A 24,657-nucleotide genomic window follows, 5' to 3' on the forward strand; every position below is an offset into this window, starting at 1 on the left:
GCGCAGCGGCTGGGCGGGAGCAGCAGTCGCAGCTTGGCGCCAAAAGGGCCGAGCACCGCCCCTGGGCGGAGCTGAGGTAACGCGGCCGCCGCCATTTCTGCCGGCCCCGGGGCGTCTGAAGCGACGTTTCCGTGAGGTGGGGCGGGCTCCTTCGGCAGCTCGCCTGACACCGCTCTCCGCCCCGCGTTGGCTAGTAAGTGAGGGGAGAAAAAAAAAAAAAAAAAAAAAAAAAAAAGCGTTACCGCGAAAACCCACAAATAGATTTCGGAGTCCATTCTGAAACCAGCCTGAATTTCTCAAGACGGGTATTGAGATCGCCGCATGGCTGCACCAGGACAAAAATCACCTGTGGAGATAGTAGAACGCGGTTCCAGTTGTGTGAAACGTGAGACTAAACACACTCCGTGTGTGTTGGGGGTAGAAGACTAGTTCTGACTGCGATTCATGGCACTGGCTAGGGCCCATGCTGCAGGATTTTACTTCAGACAACTGCAGAAAGCCCATCCTCTCACCACCAAAAAACAGGCAGTAGTTTTCAGCCCATCCTAGACAGATTATCCTTGCCAAAACAGCTCTGAAGGCCATTAAATAAAGCAATGATGGATTACAGCACTAATTTAGACACAGTGCTGTTTTTGAAGACGTGTGGCTGCCCTTAATAGCAACCCACATTACCCGCACATTCTGGTTGTGCAGGGCTTGAGCTCACCAGAGCAGAAGCATCCTCAGCAAAACCTGGTCAAAAGCCTCAGCTGGTGCAGCTCCTGGCATGCCTCTCGACATTATTAGCACTATGACAAACCACAGGCAGCCTTCCACTGGGCTCTCACAGCAGTGTACAGGTAACAGCGATGCACATGTGCCTTGTCCAAGCTATGAAGGAACAGGCAAGTAGCTGGCAGCCTTTACCCCCACAGCCGGGAAGCCTTGCTCACATTCAAAACTAGTTTCTGCTTTCTTTCGTCAGGGGATGTAGGAAAGAGGAAGTAATTGCTTAGGCAGCCTCGTGAATCCTTCCTGTTCAAGCACATACAAACCTAAAGCTAGCATCATTGAAGAGCATTACAAAATGCTGAGACATCTCAGGCAGCTAAATGCACCCATAGGCCACTTAACACCCAACCGTGCAGAGACATTTGCTTCATAACTTGAGCCAGCTGAAAGACTTAAACTAAGGCTAGCTATTGCTGAAGTGGTCTATAGTACCACAGGGTTCAAAAGGCATTTATACATGTAGTTAGGAGCAACACAGCTACTGACAAAAGATCTCATAAAATAAAAACTGTACGAGAAAAATCTTACTTTTGCAGTTTTGTCAGTGGTTGTTTCTGTTTTATTAAACCTTATTTTTTAACCTATTTTCTTTGCTCTGATCGACTTCATTTTGCAAACATTTCAGCTAAAATGAACATAATCAGTAAAAAATAAGCAGTTGGGTACAAGGCTTCAGCTAACTAAGAAGATTCACATGCTTCGTATGTGTGTGTACACACATAATAGCACTGCTTATCTTCAAGGCTGCATTACATCACATTAGTAGTAAAGTAAGATTTACTCATGCTTTTATATGCTTCCCTTGTATCATTTATCAAGAACCTACTACAAGTTCTCTGAATAACAGAAGATAGATTAATCATGCTTCTAAATAATCTATTTGCACTCAAATATTCCAACTTCTTACACTGGTTTAAAGTGTTAGTATCTGTTTGAGCCATCCACACAGTGAAAATGAATAGCACAGCTGAATAGAAATATTTTTGCTCTCAAGTAAGAGCAAGTTTGAAGCCACATGCTTTGAAGAAAGAAAAACAGCAGTTCCTTCCCTCCTGCTGATTTGCAGATGTCAGTAATAGAGAATGTTGGATAAACAGATTTGAGCCGTGCTAGGCATAGGACTGAGGTTGGAAAAGGGGAAGTGGAAGTGCAGAGTGTAGGAAGGTCTTACTGGAAAGATTTCAAAGATAACATTACAGTAACAAGATACATAAAGTGCCTCAAACATCTCAATGACATGATCGTATTGGCTTATGGACTCTAGATTTACTAGGTTTACTGCCTGGTTGCTAAAATGAAGAAAATCAGCTTGGGGGCAGAACTCCTACAGTCAGTACCTTATCCTTCCCCTCTAGCATCCTTGCCAATTCTGATGGTTTCGCCTGTCTTTCAATTAAATAACAATTTAAAATGTGGATTAAATACTTTAAGAGTATGGCAGAGAGCACTCAGTTTCAATGCAGTCAAAAACAAAAACGTAAAGGTGACTATTGGTAGGGGGGCTGGAGAAGGGAGGACTAATAAAAAACACCAGAAAATTATTTTTTTTCCTTTAATTTCTTACAGTTGAAAAACAACAGCAACTGAGTTTGCCTGTAGATGCTACTGACATTTGTAATTGAGGCAGGGCAGACAAAATTTCTAAGTCAAGACTGCTTCTTTAGAAGTTGCTGATGGGAACATTCTGCTCAAGTGGATCAAAAAAACCCCAACCCTGAAGTCACCGGAGCTTCAGAAACCATTTGTGTTGAGGTACAAAGATCTTTAAATTCTGGTTACAGAACTATTTGAAAATGTACACTAATTTAGTTTTCAAATACATTACGTTTCTTTGTCTTCCACAGGCTTAGAAATCAGAAAATTTTGTGTCAGAACTGGATGACTTGTCTTTTTCTTGCTTGATTCTTCTGAACTATTTCCATAGAAACCTTGGCTTCATACAATGGGATCGGTTCATCCAGTTGAGGCCTAAAATGGAACAGTATGTCAGAAGCATCTGGTGAGCATGCTCAGATAAACAGAAATATTGCAGGACTACTGCTATAGACTTTACTTTCAGTATGTAAACTTTACTCTTTAAACAGAATAAAACTTCTACAGCTTTGCTTCGTTCACAGAACAAGGGAAGAGCCCTACAGCAAACAGGAAACAGAAGTTAATTAAAAGATCCCCTTCTTATGGGAGGAAAAAACCACCCAGATGGTGAGGTTTTTGCTCAACAGCAGTACAGCTATCCTGCATTAGAGAAAGGATCTTCCATTCCCACATTATTATGGGAATCTTCGTATCTAGTGAAGCTGTCACTCTTAGCGGAGTATTAGACAGTACCATCTTTTACAGCCAACACCGTTTCTCAGATACACTGCTGAGCAGCCAGATATATGCTCTTCCTCCACCAAGAAAAGAATGTGCTGCCTCTATTAAATTTTGACATACAGCATAATCGTGGAGTTAGCAAATTTCCTTGTGCTTAGCCTGCTATATTAAAAACAGAAATAAACCATAAACAGTTCCACAGAAACTGTGAAACATCTTTTCCTAAGCATCCCAATAGAAATTTGTAGCACAGTGCTCGCAATAATTTTTTTCATTCAACATTAGAAATGTAAATAAACAATAATAATTAAAAAACAATAATAATCACATCTCTCACCTGAAAATGCTACTTGATAATTTCTCCATGACATCTTCTAAGATGGGTATCTAAAAGGATTGTCAAGGTAACAATGTATTTACAGATAAATCCTTCTATAATCACGTTTGCTGGCAATAGCCCTGTACTGATACATTATGCAAAATGAAAATTAACCTTAATTTCAATCTTTAGATCAGATTTATGCACTTTTATATATATCAAAAATGTCCTTTCCTGCATCAGTAAGTAGAAATGAAATATGAAAAATGGAATTTAGAAAAATAAGGCAAAAGGGTTAAGATCAACAAGTGCAGCCCACACTAGTACAACATTAATCAGTGAGAATGGTAATTGTATTTTTTGTACAGAATGATGATGACAGACTTCAGTACCAGTTAACTATCCCTACCATTCAGACAGACATCTCAAGTAAAAATCAAAACAAAGTTGGGAATACAGCTGAGACTGTAAATTCTTGGAGCACTACTGTGCATCTGTAAGGGATCTTTGCGTTACTGACTAGCATTCATGTCAATGCAACAGATGAGGCTGTATTTAGTCTCTTTACATGAAACCTAAAAAATAACATTCCTTCATTTTAAGAGCAATCTGGTTAATATTTGAAGCTCAATTAATTTTGAAAGTGGTCACCCTTGTGATTTCTTCAGATGATATTAATGCCATATGCTCAAGAATTTCACAAGATATACAGATTAAAAAAAAACCAAAAACAAATCAAACCAGATTTTTCCTTTCAACTTTAAAGCCTGTTGTGCTAAAACATGCTGTTGTTATTAGAGATACCCCAGGAGACAACAGAAGAATCTTACTTGTTTAGTCAGCTTACTTTTTATGTGGACAACTACTCAGTAAGCATTCAACCAAAATACCAAACTATACAATGATTCATGATAACCTGCATCCCATAAATATTTCCTTAGTATTCCTGACCTTGCCTAATCTACTTTGCAGTTCAGTGGAGGAGGGGAGGACTTCCTGGCAGCACAGTTAGTCGTTTCACAAGTATAATGACTTAATCCTCACCTGCCTCTGCTGTTCTGTTAAACTGCAAAAGTGATTCAGCAGATCTCGATCTGCAGTGCAGTAGAGAACAGGGAGAGTCCTTAAAGCCATAAACAGACAAACCTTCCATTACCTGAAGTGGTCCACGGAAAACTGTCACACTAGTACAAAGCTCAGAGTCTAGCTGCTAAGACCAAATGTAGGTAATGCAAATAATGAAGGAGGCATTCCTCTTCCCACACCCACATATTTGCTCAATAAATTTTATGTATGTAACATTGCAAATGATGAAGAGGTTATGAAGCCAAAATATTGTAACTTTTATGGTTAAACCAATAGCATTAAGATTTACAGATGATCCATCTACTGCCCAAAAGAACAAAAAATAATTCCCCAGACGTCAAATGCATAATATAAAAACTTAGAAGAATTAAATCTTCAATTAATTGGTTCAGTCTTGAACCAAAACACTGCATTTTCTCCAGAATGTGTTTTTTCTGTTTCAGCACTGCTTTTAACGAAGTATGTAGACATGTATTTAGAAGGCATGTGGAGACTAGCTTAAATAAAACATGAGTGCATGTTACATTTTAGTTATGCTGTATGCTTAACCATGCTGACCTTTGAGCCTGTGGTTACATAACTGAGTAGAAAAGAACAATTTTATTAGTTGGTTTCTCAGTTGCATTTCCATACATTAGCTGTCAGTATTCAAAATGTCCATCGAAAGGATATAGAGATACTTCCCTTGCTGTATATTGGACAAGTTCCATATCTCATCATTCAGAAAGGAGACTGTGGCTCCTTTAAGAAACAAGGAACGGCTATCTGGAGGATCCAGCTTAAACAAATAGAAGAAAAATGTTATTTACATTTTCCTACCCAAAAATAAAGGTTTAATGGTTATTTTATATAGATGGTTAAAACAAACAAAAAACCATCTCCTGTCCATTAAAACTTAGCGAACTTGTAATATTTACAGCTTTAAGTATTTTTCTGTCTTGTCAAACAGGTTAATACCCCAAGCTAGACAAAATAGGTCCTTTAAAATTTGGCAGTACAGCCAGGCTATTAACATAACTTACTATCATCTCAGAGAAGAGAGCCCCAAAACTGTCCAAAAGGAAAATAAAAACATTTAGTATTAATGCTGTATACTTCCCATTTTCTGGATGTGAAATTTTTTATTTAAAACTGATACTGTTTAACAGTGAGGAACCATTTGGCCACAGCAGAAGCTCACAGACACATCCATAAATATACGGTGGTGCAAACTAACCTTACTCACACAAGATCTTTACCTGAAGATTTTTTTCTGTTGTTATCCAGTGTCCCCCAACACCAAGAAGGGTAATGATATCATGCTTATGAGGCAGAAACTGTGATTTTGAAGTTGATTCATCTTCAGCACTATATAATTTCACTGGGGGAAGCAGGGAGAAGAAATTTAATTTGAGCTCAGAAGAAAACTCTATTCAGAATGAAAAATCCATCTCTTCCTGTACTGAAACCCACATTATCTTGGGATTCTTCACAGTCCTATGTCTTCAGATACAAACAAGTTGCAATGTATGCATATGAATACACACAACGAAAGGTGGCTGTTTGGAACAGCACTACAACTAAATTTTGCTGTTGGTCACATGAGAAGATTTAGGAAAGTAGATCTTCAAGTAAATCTTCAAGTAGAAGATTTAGGAAATTCAATATATATTTCTTTTAATTCAGCAGAACTTTAAGAAGTTCCTCAGTTACTTCAGCTAAAAATAGTAACTTCAGAGTTTACGACTATTATGATTGTTTGAGAATACAGGTTGATAGTACTGGCTATTACGGCATAATTTTTATATTAAAATAAGGTACCGTAATTGATGTAACATTGATGTCACAGCTCTACTCTTCAAACACATTGTTTCTTTTCAGTTTTAAACAGGAAAATTTCAGATAAATTTAGCAGATGACTAACAGTATTAGATGCTTCCACTAGAGGGTGACATGAGGAGATCTTAAAAAGATCTTCCTTGAGGAGATCTATTGAACAGATAGATACATAAAATTGCATGCGAACAAGCAACTAAATGTTATCTTTTGAGGTGATGATCCTTCACCTATATTACCTAGAAATAATAATAAACTCCCCCCCCAATGGTGCTCTGAAGACCAGATTTTCTTCCAATTACATACCTCCAGCATCTAAAACAATATCCACTCCCAGGCCCCCAGTTTCTTCCAAGCAGCTTTCTGCCACATCTATCTTCCCATTTGACACATCTATCACCCGAGCTAGAAAGAGCAGTACATTTGGTTAACCACAATACAAATGTAGAGCTTAGATGCAGAACTGAACAGAGAGTTTCTCGTTTCTGGAAGTATTACATAAGCAAGTTTGCAGCTAAGTCAAAAAACCTAGCCAATAGTCAGGGTTTTTTTAATTTTCCAATGCAGTGCAAGATCAACACCAAAAAATATGTATGAACTTTATACTGATGCAGAACTAAAACTGACAAGTCTGTGTAGGCCAAAAAGGATAAACTATGCCACTGTAAGGATTAGAAATCCTTCTGTAAAGTTCATTCTTTACTATTCTACTTTTCCGAAAGCACCTTCAAAACTAGCAAGTTCTGGAGTGACTAGCCATGTTACTGAAGCAAAAAAAGAGTGGCCAAAACATAAGAAGACACATTATTTCACATCTCCCTACTTTGCAATTACCAATCAAATAACCATAGCAGTCATGTATTGGGAGAGTTTTCCAAGCATAGCTTTCTTCCCTTACTTGACATAGAAATAACCACTTCCTTCCAGTCCCTTGCAGAGCCTTTCTCTTAGTTCCACATCGAGGGAAACAAAAACCTATTCTCCCTGACATGGAGCTCTGTCTCCCAGTGCAAGTCAGAAGTTAACATGTAAAAACACAAATTCAGTGAATTATGAGGCACTGACTTGAATTTTCTTATGATTCCAGCAAGTCAAATCCATTTTTTTCTTTAAAAGAATGCTTAGTAACCTTGTTATTAATCCACAGCCCAGATAAACTTGTATTACTTTCTACATGATGTTTTTAACCTCTAAATGGCTCTCTGCATCATTAAATAGTTAGACAGAAGTATTTACATCTGTTCTTGAAATAGTTCTGAAGTCACTAATACATTTTCTTCTTGTATCTGTGATGATATATTTATAGATGGTTATAAAGATAAATCACAGACTCAGGAATAACTAGGGCAGGGAAGTAGTAGCTACGGGTTTTAGCTTTGTTTCATAATTACGAGGTAGAATAAACATTTAGAAACTAAAGAGGCCAAAGACTTCTCAACAAAACGGTAACTGAAATAATGTCAAATAAATCTGAAGTCATATTTCCAAAGCATAACAGATTAAACTCAAATTTGCAATGTGTACTTACCCACTAAAGGCTGCCGTATACCTTCTTGAGTTCAATCGCAGGGAAAGAAGGAGAGAAGAAAAATTGCAAGAAAATGGTCATTAAGAAGAAATACTCAGTTAATGCTTTGGGGTTGGTTTTTTTTTTTTTTTCCTTCCAATCAAATCACAAGATGCATTCAGATTCCTAGGTCAACCATTTAATTTTTTCACTGAAGTCAAATTATCTGGCTAAAGAGAACACACACGGTTGCAATTTAATAGAGATGTCACATTAAATTAATAATGATAGTCATATTCCCTATATGCAAATAAAATCCCATAATATCCTTTTCTTATTAGTTTCTTCAGTCAAAAAGTTAAAAGGTTTTTCTTAAGAGGGCAATTTGACATGGTATAAAATTTCTGCAAATAGTTTTACTTTTTGAGAATAATCCTGATTTAATAGACTCAAAGCCTGACTATCAAAAAGAAAGGCAACAGTATAATCAGTTTGACTATCTTCTCTTTAGCAAACATTTCCAGTTTTGCTACTTAATACAATAGTTATTACAGTACTCTTAAAAATCCTCTTCACTTTCTTTCCTAGCAAATTCCTGTAACAATTTCTCTCCACTGTGGAAAAGGCAGAGCATCAAATTATAATTTTATATAACCCTTTGTCATTTATTCAAAATTTCTCACAAAACATTTGTAAATTAGTTCAGTTTCTTCTTCTGTGACTTGCACAACTTCTAAAGTAACATTATTCTGATCGGCAAAAAGGCTTCGGTTTCTCTCTCCTTTCACTCTTGGTGAGAAGTAGAAATACCAGTATTTCCACAGCTACCAGAGTTTACTCTTACGCAGTAAATTCAGCTACAAAATTTTAAAAACTGTCATACAAAAGATCTGCTATTTGGTTTGTTGAATATGCTCAAAAGCCATGAGATCACTGATGAGTTCTTACCAGCAATGTATCCACTGAAAGCTCTGCATTGGTTTTGAAGAATAAAAAACCCACAAGAAACCAAAAAACCAAAAAAAACCCAAAACCCCAAACCCCAGAAAACCTCAAACAAAAAAAAATGAGGTAATCTAGAGAACGGGAGAAATATATCTATTTTTTTCTTCTGTTCTCTAACAGAAACTCATCCCATTGTTTATATAATAGTCTGTCTCTAGTTTGAAATGTGGGCATTAAAATTTCAAAATTTGTTATAATCCCCTCCTTCATATTATTATTATATTTACTCCAGAGATTACTGAAGATATGCAAAGACCCCATGCTGTTGGTCTGAATATGAATCCTTAAACATTAACAAGAACTTCTACTTCAGGCACTGGAATCATATTTATTAAAAACCAAAACACAACAAAACACAAAACAACCAAAAAAATCCCACAACTTCCCAACAACAATGAAAAACCCGAAAATGCAAAATCAGTGGCTTTTTGTTTTAACCCTGTTTTCTCTTTTTAGTGCTGTACCCAGGTGATAGCTCTTTATTTGAGGTTGCAATTAAATTTTCCCCCCCCATATAAGCAATGGCCTTTTCAGTGCAAGAGATGGCTATTTCAGCTATTTTATGAAGCAGCTAGTTATGCCATACACTGATAACACAAATTGCTGCTCAGTGACAACTGATAAAAAAACTAAACAAAACCCACTAAACAAGTACAAAATTGAAAAAACCTACACCCATAGACATTAGAAACCAGCTTAGATATAGCTAACTACACTTGGTTTACTTAGTGCATTTATTTGTATTAACATTCATATAACTTCAAAACAGCACCAAAAAGTAAATATAAATATGACTTTGGGTTCCTTGGCATATGTGCTGACAGGAATAACATTAATTGCAAAGTCCTTTCTTAGCTAATAGTTAAGTTTTCATATCCTTTGCAAAATATACCCATAAAACATTACAAAGTGAAGTTTTAGGTCTTTTGTATTTACTCCCTTCACCCTGTAACAGCTGGCATAACAAATCTCTACGCATCAGCCGCATTCACAAAAATGCTTTATGTTCTTATGTCTGTAATGTCTACTTATACGCTAAACAAAGACTTTTGAAATAAGAAAACAGAAAACCAGCTTTTTTTGTGGAGACAATATAAAAATCTAGAGAAATAAGCCTGCCACGTCTTAGAAGTAATGATTACGTTCCCAACACAACACTTTGCAGTTCCCTGTTGAAGATCATTAAGTTCAGGCAGCAGAAGAAACGCCTTTCTCCCTGCTCTTGTGTAATAACCTCTCTGCACGACACTCCACTTCCTGCTGCATTATCAGCACTGCAAAGCCACTACTGAAGAGCTAAATACTCACTTGGTAGGCTGGAAGTGAATCACTCCCCAGCACTGCAGATGTGTGTGAACGTGCAGCCCCAGAATGCACATGCACACTGTGTTGTCTCTGTGCTTCCACTGCCAGTTCTGTTCTTGGGAGCCAGAAAGGAATCAAAATTCACAAGAACTCTGTTCTCTCTGTGTCTAAAGAGCAGCTCTCTGGCTTATTTCATCCCTCTGCTAGTTTACTATTCTTGAGTCAGCCGGGAGAACACAAGGACAATACTATGTGCACCTGCATATCAGCAATGCCTGGTTTTAGTGAGTCACCAAGATCAAGAGAGATTTGAAAACTGCTCTAGTTCTCAATTTGGAAAGCCAAGATTGCTAACAATATTACTATGCAAAATAACAAAGGAGAAAGGAGTCAGAGTCACAGACAGTTAACTTTGACATTATCTTTTTAATCAGATCTCATCTTAATGCATATATATTTTGGCTGATATGACTGTAATATATGTAGATGTGATAACGACTACACAATTATTTCTCCCACAAAGGCAGTCTTACAAGAGACCCAGCTACTCTTACATATACTTCTTTGAATGACAATAAAAAAATAACACACTGAAAAATAAACTTGATGATTATACTGTGACAGTCTTTGCATTTTGAGGAGGAAATATCAGACACTGGTTTTATCCTTTTGTTCACTGTACAGCAAAGTTCACAGACTGCAATAAAACAGGACTTTGCAATGCCATCCTTTATTTTAAAATAATAAAGAAATATTCTACTTTCCTCCACTTTGCAACACTGAAATAAGAAAATGTTTGATTGGGAAAGATGCTAGTAGCTTCAACATAGAGTACTTTGCCACAGTCCAAACAGCATTGTTACTTCCAGGGAAAAATCCCCAAAGACTTAAGTATCAAAGAGATGGAAGAAGTCATAGATAAATGCAAGTATTAAGTCTAATGCAAAGCTCATTTAGGAAATAGAAAAATGAAGAGCATTTGGACATCCAGCTAGTTATGACAGTACTTGAAACTGGGCTGCCACACAGCTTGACAAAATACTATTAGAACTAATTTGAGTCTGATGAATACTGTTATCTCAAGTATGTGATTACACCTGAACTCTTTCTCAGGTACCTAGATCACATACTGTGATATATTGGTGATTTAGTAATGCTTTCTTGTTCACAAGCAACAGTTTTATAAAATGAAGAGACATCTTGAGTAGTTGGGCCAAAAGCCAGTACTCAAGCACTATTGGAAAGTACCAAGAGACAGTCAATTAAATTGCAACAATTTAAATGAAGAATAAAAATGCCATTAAATACACCTAAACCAGAAATTAAATACCTATGGAGTACAGAGCAAGTTTTAAAACTATTTAGACTATTTACAGATTTGTATTTCAGTTTTCAGCTACTGAAATACATCTCTAAAAAGAAAAAAAAATATTTTGAGACACTCCTTAGTGTAAACTTTAGCACTGAAGAATGTAACTTACCCACAGGAGGTCTAAGCCTCTCCAGGTATTGCTTATCTTCAAGACTGTATGCAGTAGAGATTACTTTAGCTCCTCTATGTTGTGCTAATTGAATAGCTATTGTACCAAAAGGCTGCAGAGGAAAAAAGGTAGATGAATTTATTTACAGCAACAACGTGATGCCAATTAAGAAAGATTATATTGCAAGGGACATTCAGGAGAACTCAGGAGAGTATCCAGAAATAAACTTAGTCCTTCAACAAAACACATCTGAACCAAGGATTTGGATATTCACAGATCTGCTTCTGCTCTAAGTAAAGCCAAAAAAAGTCTTTTCATTAACTGGGAAGCTCTGAACAAACTTTTAGTAATTAACTAGTTCTCCTTTTCAACAAAAGAGCTCAGATTCTACTTTCAATAATGCAAGCACCATAACTGCAATTGTAACTTGGAGCTTGGGGGCTTGCTTGTTGAAGGAAGAAGTGCTACCAAGGAAAAAGCCCCAGCCACATTTACATTAACGAATCTTGGCTAGGGCAAGCTCCACATCTTCATTAGCAATAAAGACTGCAGTAATGCAAATGAAATTATTTATATCTAAGAGAAGTTAAAAAGCAGTGGTGGGAAAGGAATAAGAAAATCAAGGCACTTTCCTCCAGTTATACCTGAGGGCTTAAGGTAGAACTATGTCAATGTAAAACACCAGAAAAGAATCACCTCTCTCCACTACCCGCACAACATGTAAAGGACTGTATTCTTGGCTCAGTATCTTACGTGGGAGGGCCCTTCCTATTAATCCATATAAGCATAAGGGTGCTGCCAGGAATAAAATACAAGACTTAAGTGTAGCATGTTGTAAGAAATCCAATTGTTCTGGTGATAAGACAGTTATTTATGGCAGAGGTAATCTTTCTGTTCTGAAATTATTACTGCACAGTTGTTACCTACACTTGCTCCATCCATTACAAGGACAGTTTTTCCAGGAGAGACTTGGGAAAGGTAGTGTAAAGCTGTGTATGCTCGGACACCATCACGAACAGTCCCGGCTGCTTCAACCCAACAAACTTTTTCTGGTTTACGAACTAAGTTTAGGGGAAAAAACAAATAAACAAACAAAACAGATGGGGAAAAAAATAGCAGCAAGCCCCTGACATTTCACTATTTTTTAGACTTCACCAATTTCTAAAACGAAAGAAAATTATACAAATCAAATAGTCTACAGGTGTAATTATAATCTAGTTCACACAGGCAATACTCCAATGTTGTGGCTCATGGCAGTGTTAGGTCAGCTACATAGAGTCAAAATGGAAAAAGCAATTATTGCAAGAATAATCAGTTTACTTCTGCACCATTCTTGTGAGCAAGTTCAAATACAAATACAGTATTTAAACTGTATAAAAGTATAAAAAAAGAGACACACACTCCCTACCATAACCTCCTGACAGAAAAGATCTGAAGAGCTCTTCTCCTTTTCACCAAGATAATTCTGACAAGAACACACAACGTGGGTTCCAACCCATGAGTTGCTTATTCTCTTTCTCTATAAATTAGAATCTTCTACTTCATAATCCATTGGTATGAACAGCTTCAGAAGGTTATACAACATTTTAAGAGAGATAAAGATCAAGATAACATTATTTGTCATCCGTTTTCTGTTGTCTCTACATAGAAGACACTTGTTTTCCCATTTGATTCATGGGCTTAAAAGGGAGGTAATGTTAATGAAGTATTCTGTTAACTAGAAATCAGAAGCTCAAACACCATTTTTAATGTAAGCCATTTACATGATTTAGCATAGACCTTGATATTAAGCTAGAAAATCATCACAGCCCAGCTGAAAGTCTAGCACAGAACCACAGTAAGTAAGCGCAATCCTCTTGAGGCACACTAGAAAGGAAAGACTGGAAAAGTTTGGTCTGTCCCTTTAAGCATAAGAATTGGCAGTTTAGCTTGAATCAGGGAAGCTATAAAACAACATAAGCAATGCAATCATTTATCAGTGTGCTGCAAATGAATTCTAGGGGTCATCACTTTGTGTGCCACTTCATACTACTTAGTACGAAGTAAGCTACTGCAGGTAATATAAAGTCAGAGATATTTACTGCCTATAGTTACTGTAACTAGTGATAAGGCAGCAGAGACCTCTAGATTTCATTTTGCTTGATTTGTACTTGTAAGTGTTAGAAAGAATAAGCCTTATTTTTTCTTTCTCCATGAGTCCATGACTTAGTTTGCAAAAACTGTCAGGAAGATTTCACCTTCAAACAAGTCAATATAAATAATACTCGTTTACTTCTCATATATATTAAAAATACACGGAGAGGATATTTTATCATATTTTATGCAATAGAATTAGATATTCAGTTTTGGTATAAACAAATCTGAAGCAGTCACCTCATAACTACACAGGCTGAATTCATGGACAGTCACAGAAACACAATACAAATGAGTTTCATTTGAGCAAAAGAGTAGTTTACTCCAAGTAACACAATGAACTACTGGGAGAGGCACAGAGATTCCAAAATGTAGTATTCTACATATTAAAGCACTCTATGGCCAGAAAGGGCAAACTGGAAACTCCCAATTGAAAAGAATGTTTCAATGCCAGGTTTTCCCTGATTCTCATACCCTGAAAGTTCTTTTCTCCAGCTTCTAGTCTGCTAATTTTATCCCATCTGTTAGTCTGGTCACAACTGATGCTCCTGGATTGAGTCAAAATGAGGAAAAAGTTGCCTTTTTCCTCATTTAGTTTTGTGAGAGATGAAATGAGGAAAAAGTAGAAAGACAATGAAGCAACAACAACGGAAGGGGGTGGTGGTGGTTGTGTGGTGCAGGCAAAACATAACCCATTAAACAGTAACAGCAAAGAAAAAGCCCTTGAGAGTACACAGTATTCAAAGCTTCTATGAACAGGTTAAGTAAACAGAATGTCTGAATATATATGTGTATATATATATATATATTTTCAGAACAAGCTATAAAGAACAAGTTTGCCCAGAGGTCCAAGTTAATTAGCTGCCTATTAGAAAAGCTGAAGTCTGAAGATATAGTAAATACAAAAATTAGTAAAATATATGAACTACGTACCCAAATAATGCTCATGAACTAGAATAACTTCACAAAGACCTGACTCTTCAGAATCCAGGGGCAAAATTCCTGAAAAAAACAATTGAGCATAGACTTTAATTTCAAAGAAGCATATGCTACAAACAAGCTCCTAATGAAATGGCTATTCCCACTTGGTCTGTGGTTCAGTTGCCCTCTTCTCAGGTTTATGACAAATTAAGAAAACTTGGCAAGGTAACAGCCTGTAATCTCCATGGGCACAGTGCACAAGATAGTTCCAAAGGTGCTCCAAACAGCATTTTGGGGTTGGGGGAAAGAAAGAATGGGGACACTACTGAGTGTTTTTTGCTACTGGCATGCTTAATTTTTGTCAGGTCGTGTCTGAACTCATTTCACACTGCTCTCCCTCTGATGAGTGCTCCTGTTTCTACTCTGGGCCATGATTAACAAAGAATAAAATTGAGCTACCATATTGCAGACGGACACAGACCAAGCTGTGCTGCAGATAACTCCTACTCTTCCATCCTGATGCCTGTACATGTGTTGTTAGTAAAGGCAGCAATAAAGGGACAGAAAGAAGCAGAGGAAGAACAAGGAAGAATGTGTGGGTGTAAGTTTTTAAAAAGTTGGAATAGAGAAGAATCGAAGGGAAAAAAGCCCCACCCATGGGAAACAGAGAAAGTGAACAGAACAGGCAGAAATAAAAAGAAGAAATCCATCCTGTTCATAACAGTGCTTATTTCCTCCACTGGCCAAAGAATGAGATTCATGAACAGCAGGTTCTGGTATTTGATCAATCTTCTGACTATATGTACCCTCTATCCTCAGTAAAACAGCATTTTCTTTCTTCTCCCATCCAAATCTTATACTCCATTTAGACCAAAGCAAAGGCTTTGGCTTAAAATCCTCAGGAAATTTAGCTGTTATTTCCAGTCTTCCATAGTTTCTATAAAAAAATGGTTATCCTACAGTGCTTTTATACATCTGCAGACCTCTCAAGGGTTTATCTATAGTATAACAGTAAAAATTCTAAAGCAGCTATTTACAGCAGCTATTGTGCAATTATGAAATAACGTAAGAAGGGCAAGAATCTCAGAACAGAACACACTTTCTTACTATCTTACTCACTACTAATTCTCTCTTACTTCCATAACTTAAGTCATGCCCTAACCCAGGGGTCCTCAAACTATGGCCGGCGGGCCGGATACAGCCCCTCAGGGTCCTCAATCCGGCCCCCGGTATTTACAGAACCTCCCCACTCCACCTCCCTCCCCCCGGGGGTTGGGGGGGAGGAAACTAAGCAGCCGCAGATGACCGCCTGCCACTTAATCCACACGCTGGCCCCGTTTAAAAAGTTTGAGGACCCCTGCCCTAACCCTTTAACTTAGCATACAAAATACAAGCATGTATGAAAGAATATCCCTAAGAAACACCTCTTCTGTCCTAAAACACCATTCAGATTTTTATGATTAATACACTACTGTATTTCAAATGTTAAGAAAAATTTCCTTATAGTAAACTAAAATAGCCTTGGCACCTAAACCAGTCTGCATTCTAACACCTTACTATATAAAAACGAAAACACAGAATGAGTAATACATGAAGACATTCCTTTTCCTGACAGACATAAAAGTTCAGAAACAAGTCACTTTATCTCTTAACACTCCAGACAGGCTCCAAGGAGTCATTGTACATTGCTGCCAACTCCCACTGATTTCAGGGTCTCTAAACCATTCACAAAACCATGGTCCTTATACTAAGGGAAAGACATGGCATCTTAAAGAACCATGCCTCTTAGTATACCTCATAACGTTTACGGAAGCCGCAGCATGAAGTATAGACTTTTATTTTATACATGCTACACACATCAAGTATTTGACAGAAGTACAAAATCAGATTTTTCATCGTACTTGCCAGATATACTCCACATAATCAAATCCAGGAAAGCACTGGACTATTTACGTATTCAGTAACAGGACATGTGGAAGAACTGACATGCGAATTAGCTAACCACCTAAATCTAAGCAGGTATGTTTATATTTAGGTTCATGTCTCAAAGTATTTGTGGCCAAGTGAACTCTCAGAATATTTTTCCCTGCACTTACTTTAATGAGGAACATGGCATAATTGATTGCTAAAAGATTCTGAGAGCAACAAGTAAAACTGACTATAACTTGAGATACAGTACATTTTGTGACAGTTTGATGTTATTAAGCACACAAGTAACCAAATAATTTGGCAATAGTTCATTTTCTTTTTAAATCCACTCATTAATTAACTGTGGATAAACTTACAGCAATAGTAACTGGGAAGCGTGCTTGTTAGGAAAGATTTAGCATAATAGAAATATTTCACTCCTATCTTCTGTCTTTATAGCATCCATATTGGACACATAAGATTGAACAGCTGTTTGAAAGGGAATGCTATGAGATTTCAGTATTTAAAGAAGTGCGGTTTCTTTCTTTTAGGGCTAAAAATATTTAATGCTGTTTTCTTCATCTTCCTACTTCCATACATGTAATTCTGACTTTTCTGTACCTGCATTTGCAAACATCAGTATTCAAGAATAAAAAAACACAGACAACATAAGTCTCAAACAAAATGCATCTGTGTCTTTATGACTGAAGTAGAGATTCCGTTCCCTTAATGTCAGATTTACTCTGAGGAAGCTCAGCTGACTCAAACTACTTATTCTGTATTTGAACTAACAAGAATGGAATGAAGTCCTAATGCACAAAAAAATCCAACCCTCCAACAGCCACTTAGAATGTAACTTTGATTTCTCAGGTCTTTTCATATTTTCATGACATATTTTCAAAGCGTTTTTTTTTGCCCTAACCACTTCCCGAAACTGTATTCCTTCAGCTACAACAGAAGGATTGAAACACAAATACTATTTTAAAATATTCAACAGATGCAGCATATGTCAGTAAGATATTTAATGAAATGAGCAATACTGTTCACAGTAATGATACTATTCATAGTTTGAAGTTAATTCATATGCAAGATCAGGAAATGCCTGGCCGTAACTGTTCTACTTTATATAACAAAGCAAGGCCACTTCTGTACCCCATAAAATAGAATATTAATTCCCAACTTAAGGACTACACCTTCTGTGGTGAATAAATAACAATAATCCACACATTCCATTAGATTTAAGCTAATGATATGAAAGGTCTGCCCAAGTTTTACCACGAAAAGAAAACCCCCAAACACTTTCCATGTGATTTTTGACCTGAAAGTCTGTTTTACAAACAAACAGTGATTACCACTTGCCCTTCTGATGGGTTTCTCTGACAATAATGTCATAGCAGAATCACAAAGCACAGACTCCCTGCAGTTAAGTTAGGGGGGAAACAAGTTCCCTTTCAAGAACTCTAATGTGCAGTAAAAATTAAGATTCTGGAAAACTAGCAGCTTGAAACTGTTTCTTTTTCAATGTGGCCTTGTATTTAGCAAAACACCTGAGTACATGCGTTGCTTTTGGCAACTCAGAAAATCAAGCAGAACTGGTGAATCTACTTGCATGTTTAAATTTAGGACACTTGAGTTCTTTACTCAAACAGGAATTGAGATGACTTAAAAGAAACTAAACAGTCTTCAGTATGCTTGAAGAAGAGATTCATCACTAGCAGTTAAAAACATATTTTTATATCATCCTCAAGAAGGCAGGAAGTAAGCCTAGATTTTGTATCATCCACAGAAATCAAAAGATACTTATCAATTACATTAAGATATGTTATAAATACAAATAATTGTGTATGTACTCAGATGGTTGCCTTTAGAACACTCACTCCAATGGCTAATTGGACCCAGGGATATATTCATAAGGATTTGGTGAATGAATAAGGAATATGACAGATTACATTAGCTGGGGACCTGAACTTCCACTCTTATACCAAAAAGCTTCCTTACGAAAACACTTCTAGAATAGAACTCTCATTTGTAAGAGTTTATTCATGTGACACTAATTGAATCTTTGAAAATATATGTCAAACTGTAGCTTTAGCGATGATTATAACTTCAGCCATTCATTATAAAGATATTGCTAATTGTGCTAGTTGATAAGGCAAACAAGTATTAACTTACCCACCACTTCATCACCCGGCTGAAAGAAGGTCACCTTTCTTCCAACTCATGAAGAATATATAAAAAGGAGAAGTTATGAAGATAAGTCTTTAAATTTGAAAGCACTGTTTATTACTAGCTCACAAACCTAAAAATATACCCTGCTACTGAAAAAAAAAGTTTTTTCCTATTAAATGTGCACATACCAAACCCAAATGTTTGATTCACTAAACTCTGGCATCCCATCCACAACCACTTACATGCAAGTACACACATGTATGTGTGTTTGAAAGATCCAGGCTTTAAACTACACATCAAAGGTGCAGATGCCAGTGAATCATTGCCGAGATTCCTGAGTGTTATTTTGTCTTTACTATTCCAACAAATGATTTTTACAAATAAATTAAAAATGGTTATAGCATGTGCAGGATGCAGGTAATATCTTAAGATCTCAGTATATTTTATTTAGAAAGCTGCCATGCATTTTTAATTTTTTTTTAAACTCTGAACAGATATGCAGCAATTACAGTCCAGTTCCTTTTTTTACTTTCATTTCAGCATTTTACTGACTTGGGGAAGCCTCATTAAGAAAGCAAATAGTTCCTACTATTAAAGGTGTAGCATACAAAGAGTATTTATTTGTTCTGGATTACTAGACCTTGATTCTTGCTTCATACCCTCACAAGACAATTACATTAACTTACCTTCCAATACAACTCCAGAAATTTCTCGACCAACAGGTAGAAGCTCCTTCTCCAGTTTAATTTCTGACAGAAGCTAAACAAAAATAATGGTTACAACATTCTTACTAAGGTTCAAAATTTGCATATTTATTATCATCTTACAGTGTTTGATATTCACAGTAAGAAAGTTGGGCCATTACCAAAATGTTACCCAGGGAAAAAAAGTACACATGTTCCTTATTTAATATTAAAACCTTTGCACTGATTTTCCCTATTTAAATTTAGAAGCATATAAAAAAATAGAGTTAGTAACAGGCAAGCCAAACTGTGACTTCAAGTCAGTATGCAAAGGAAGATAAAAGGGATTTACTGTAAGAAAATTCACAAATGACAACTGATCCTTCTCTGTAAGTTAGGAACTGAATTACAGGTGCTTTTTATTTAAAGAGATATGCAAGAATACCACATCAATCCTGTGCCCTCTTTCTCAGCAGTAAAGCTATATCCTCAGATGGCATAAATGGAATTGTGCCAATGCCCTGGCTTAGATCTTCAACAAAAACTGTAAACACCTGTAGGTTTTATAAAAACAATAAGCAAATACCTTTGTATCTATCCAGCTCAGTGCACAGGCTCTAACTTGTACTTTCACATCATTGTCTCTCGTAGGAGGAAGGTCTTCCTAGGACAAATGTGCAGATGTTACATTATATAATGCAACATGAATGTGCTAGTAGGATCCCCTCAAACTCTTGAAAGCACTTTTCCACAGAGTCTTTGTTTTAGATTGTGTTGTAGTCAGAACAAAAATTTTTTTTTCAATGAAAAGGGAACTGATACTCCAATGGATTTACAACACCATTCTGAGTGCATGTATGTTACTATTACAAACCGACTGCTAGACCTTACTAAACCTCAACAGACACTGACGTTATTTTTCTGTTGTTTTTTTTTCTGCAACTTAAATATCACACCTTTATTTGAAACAACTTTAGTATGTAATTATCCCTAATGTCTGTCTAACAGATCTTCAATATTAAAACTATATTGCAAGGATGACAGAGAATATTAAGAGAATTTTGACATAAATGTCAGACATACTGTACTGACAAACTTACTGAGGTAAATAATCAAGTAGTCCAGATGTCAAAGAAACAGCACAGATAAGAATTGGTGTTAACTCCTACAAAGTATGGCTACCTCACATACCATAGTGTTCTGCTAATGAAGCTTCCCCTTACTATTTCAACTTTTGGTTTTGGGATTGATATCTGAAATGAAGTAGTTGAGTACTGCTACTTTAAAGTATCTAATTAGCCAAATTGAGTGCTGGACTGCTGACGTTACACAGCTCTTGAAGAGCTCCCTCAGGTACTGGAGGCAAAAATGTATTTCCATGTTATACTGTAGTCTGCAGTGTAGACGTCTATTGGAACTGTAAGTGAAACACCTATCAGAGAGTCATAACAGCACTTTGTTTCTACTTCTGAAGTTAAGATTCGTAAGAATGTAAGCTTTCTTTGATTTTTTTTTTAAACTCTTCCCAAGAAACAGTTGTTACTTTTCTCCTAGGCTTAGCAACATGAACAGTAACCTCCGTCCAAGGAATATTAAGCTGAACTTTTTCTCACCCCAGCTGAGTTAAATACATGCTGTTCCTTTAAAACTGCAAGGCATTTTGCCAGTTAGACTGACCTCCTGCTCCTCAAACAAACCAAAGTGGGTTCTGGCTCTTTGTTCCACAAAACAGAAGAGCCATTAAACTGTTGAACTATACAAATACCACATCTCTGGTTTAAAAAAAAAAAAGTTAGAATCTAAGGAACTTACATAATTTATGTCAGTTTAAGATTATATTGTCTTTTAGAACTATCCTTTTGGTACGCATAGCTCAATGAACCTAAGTACTGCTACAATACACATAATAAAATTGCTTTTCTTTATAAAAGAATACAAGTCTTAAGAACAAAAAGAGACAATGAAATGTTTGTGCTATTAACTGGTTCCTGCCTTCACAGTTAAAATATGTCATTGTTAGGAATTGACCAAGCATCATATAAGGAAGGTTTGCTATGGAAATTCTTCATCTAAGCTGCTGACTTTTCGTTATTCACCTTCTGTTCTATTAAGGTCTCCTCAGCCAACTGGCTTTCTTTTCCCTCAGTTTTTTCAATATTTATTTCTATTTAAGATGAGGATTCCATAGTGCTGGTCATTACACTGACACCTGCAGTGTAACTAACACCTTTAGTTTCTGTCTAAAGAGATTTAAATAGGCAAGTCTATGCACAGGAGTGCAGTTTCAAGATTGGCTTTACCTTACCTAAGACTGTACCACAACTGCCTGGCTTACTTGTTGCCAACATCTACACATTCCCATCCTCTCCTTTGTGTTGGAGCTAGCACTCCTGGAGTCATCACAATGATGTGAACCAACCTGCAAGAAATTACTAGTTTTCACCTGGATAAATAAGCTGATCCATCTCACCTAATAGCTGCATGACTCCCAAAACCATTACAACGAAGAGAACAAAAATGTGCCACTGAAAGGTGAACAAACCTTTTCAGCAAAAGCACAATTTCACAATCAGTTTAAGTAGATCTAAGACTGCTCCATGAATATGCACCTTGGTTGTATCAAAATCACCCATGTCTTTGCATCCTTCTCTTCAGGCGGTTCAATAGATGTGCTTCGCTACTGGGATTTTGCAGCTGCTCAAGCAAGATTGATTCTCACTAGCACTATATTGTTTCATTTTGATAAGTGACTCATAGGTATATTTATGTATCTATATTACATAGGTAATATGCATAGGTATATCCAGGTATCTATATTACACAGGTATATATAGGTATTGATAGTAATTTATTTTGTACTTATAAAAGATTTAAGAATACAGGTTTGCATCTACTGTTCAGACACCCATACTGCATCGATGTATAGTCACTGATAGCCTGCTTTATGCCACGAACTCATGTGTACACACTTATCCAATTAATGTTTAGATCAAACTGACAAAGACTCTTTAGCACAATAGTTTCAGCTAAATTTGACAGAAAAATAGTTGTCATCTTGTTGTTCCTTTAAACTGTAGGAAAATAGGTAGCTAGAGACTTATTAGTGCCTCTGAAAAAAATGTTGCACTGTGATCTCAGTCCTCGCTAAGAGCAAAGAACATGTAAGAGGAAAGAAAATAACAGTAGGAGTACTCCAAACGATAAATTTCTTAAGCTACATTTCTACTTTTTCTGTGACCAGGAAAGCCAACCAGGAGATTTTATCTATATGAAGCCAGGTTTCATTTGCTATGCCTGCAAAACTTGTTTTTAAAATATGGACACCAAAACAGCACAGGGAAATCTAGTACCGGTCTTGCCAAGTGCTGCATGATGATGGTAAAATACACCTCCCCTACTTTCATTTACCTGCCTGTATGTGCAAGGATTACACCAGTTCTTTTTCAAGTCTACAGAACAGTTAGGTGTTTCAGTTATCTTGTGGAATTCAGCCAACACTCTTTTCCCACTAAATGACTAACAGTGCTATTACAATCAGAACTCACTCTTTCCTGGAAGACAAATGTCATTTCCTCTCCAGGTGAATTCTGCTGACAATACAAGGCCTTCATAGTGATCTGGAAAAAGACACAGCAATCAAACTGTAACACATGCAGTATGTATAGAGCAAACATTTGCAAACAACACAGGGCCTACAAGTCCTTCCAACACATAAGTTCTAAACCAGATCAACAGAAAAGGCAAGATATGGTGCTACCTGCAAAGGTTACATCAGTATTGTTGACCATAACATAGCAAATCCTAGGGACTGAGGATGTACAGCAAAAGGCAATGAATGATACGCAGGATTTACCAGTTGGTGGCCCAATGCAGTAAATGGGTTGCTTGCCACCCAGGCTGGAAGGCACACAATTTGACTAGCTCAAAGAAAGGCAGCGCAAAGGGCGATATAGGAACCTTACATACCACTTCACTAAAAATCACCACTTGGGTTTTTGGTCTCCTCTCACAGCTTGGTGTATGTTGTCATCAACAAACAAGAGCCTTTTGGAGAGAACAGAAATAAGAAAAGAGGTCTTTCCAAGTCGCAGGAAAAAGAAAAGCACAGAGCAGGGAGGCAGAAACCCATGCAGCCATTGTTTCTCGCAGCCGGCACTAACACCTCAGGGGCCACCCGGGGTTGAAGGGGCCGCCCTGAGGCACTCCGCCCCTTCAGACGGGTGGAGCAGCCGCAGCCGGGGCCGGGCCCCGGCGCCACCCCGGGCAGCCCCGCAGGTACCGGCCGCCCCGGCCGGCACTCGGCGCGCCCCGGCCCCAGCACCCGCCCGTTCCCCGAGGGCAGCTGCCAACCAGCGCCCGCTTCCGTTAGTGCCACCGCCACCCCACTGCTATTATTCCGGTGGTTTATTACACCGGAGAGCAGCTCGGCGCGGGAGGAGAAGCCAGTGCCTCACAGCGCCCGCCTCTGCCTCCGCACCGTGACACGGCGGCGCCGCAGCAGCTCCTCAGTGCCTGCCGAGGGCCAGGCGCGGAGGAACCTGCGCGGAGACGACGCCAAACTGAGGGGCTCCGACCCCACCCGAGACATCCAGCCTCCTTCGCCTCAGGGCCGCCAGCAGGAAGAGCCCCCCGGAGCCGAGACGACGCACCGGCGACCCCCACGCAGCGCCGCCACGCCGCAACCGGCAGTTGCCATGACAAACCGTTACTTCCGCCGCGCTCCCACCTCAGCGCCCTGCAGACAGGGCGGGCACCGCCCCCACGCCGCACTCCTAGCTCGGACGTCCAGAGCGGCCCCGCTTGAGCTCGTGATTGGCCACCGAGGCCGCCACTCAGAAGGAAAGCGGAGCGGGATTGGCTAGGGCGGCTGCCGCTCGGTACACGTGAGGAGGCGGGAGCAGGCGCCCCCGGCAGCGTGTTAGACTACGCGGCCCAGCAGGCTGCGCGGCGGCGCCGCTGGGCGGACTACAGCGTCAGGGACGCAGCGCCTGGCAGCTGCCGCCCTGTTTGACCTACCGAGAGCGGGGCTGGCAGCCGAGACATCGATGGGGGTTGGGGGGTCGGTGGGGTGAGGGAAGGAAGAGACACCGCCTTGAGTTACCCTTATGCACAATAAAGGGGCCACCCGCCCGCCCCTCGCAGGCGCGTCCCGCTGGAGGTGAGGAGGGAGCCCGGCCGCCCCCTCCCCGCGGCCCCGCTCCGTGCGCGCTGACCGCCTCGGTGCGAGAGCGGGCT

The 24,657-nt window shown here is 38.4% G+C and overlaps 2 protein-coding genes across 10 annotated transcripts in view; one reads left to right on the forward strand and one right to left on the reverse strand.

Moving 5' to 3' along the window:
• Nucleotides 1-103: 103 nt before the first annotated feature.
• CRYZL1 (crystallin zeta like 1) lies at nucleotides 104-24,553 on the reverse strand. 9 transcript variants are annotated; one of them, XM_037376412.1, is made up of 16 exons: nucleotides 24,126-24,198; nucleotides 23,389-23,466; nucleotides 22,968-23,039; nucleotides 20,009-20,086; nucleotides 19,426-19,498; nucleotides 18,743-18,787; nucleotides 14,675-14,743; nucleotides 12,536-12,669; nucleotides 11,609-11,720; nucleotides 7,839-7,862; nucleotides 6,617-6,715; nucleotides 5,734-5,855; nucleotides 5,168-5,273; nucleotides 3,428-3,473; nucleotides 2,600-2,742; nucleotides 104-190 (listed from the first exon to the last, which is right to left on the reverse strand). In XM_037376412.1, exons 3-15 carry the CDS (start codon nucleotides 23,031-23,033, stop codon nucleotides 2,643-2,645), a joined length of 1,074 nt encoding a protein of 357 aa, XP_037232309.1. In that variant the 5' UTR covers nucleotides 23,034-23,039; nucleotides 23,389-23,466; nucleotides 24,126-24,198; the 3' UTR covers nucleotides 104-190; nucleotides 2,600-2,642. The 9 variants fall into 9 exon arrangements, with proteins under 9 accessions (XP_037232309.1, XP_037232305.1, XP_037232310.1 ...); XM_037376408.1 differs by lacking the exons at nucleotides 104-190; nucleotides 24,126-24,198 and adding an exon at nucleotides 24,439-24,553 and having other exon boundaries at nucleotides 2,237-2,742; XM_037376413.1 differs by lacking the exon at nucleotides 104-190 and having other exon boundaries at nucleotides 2,237-2,742; nucleotides 7,839-7,859.
• ITSN1 (intersectin 1) overlaps nucleotides 24,474-24,657 on the forward strand; it is a 142,101-nt gene continuing 141,917 nt past the window's right edge. Inside the window, exon 1 of the mRNA XM_037376400.1 lies at nucleotides 24,474-24,580. The gene's annotated coding sequence lies outside the window, so the exon portion shown is untranslated. The remainder of the gene's footprint in view (nucleotides 24,581-24,657) is intronic.

Source organism: Falco rusticolus, chromosome 2, assembly GCF_015220075.1.
Source record: "Falco rusticolus isolate bFalRus1 chromosome 2, bFalRus1.pri, whole genome shotgun sequence".
NCBI classification, from domain to species: domain Eukaryota; kingdom Metazoa; phylum Chordata; class Aves; order Falconiformes; family Falconidae; genus Falco; species Falco rusticolus.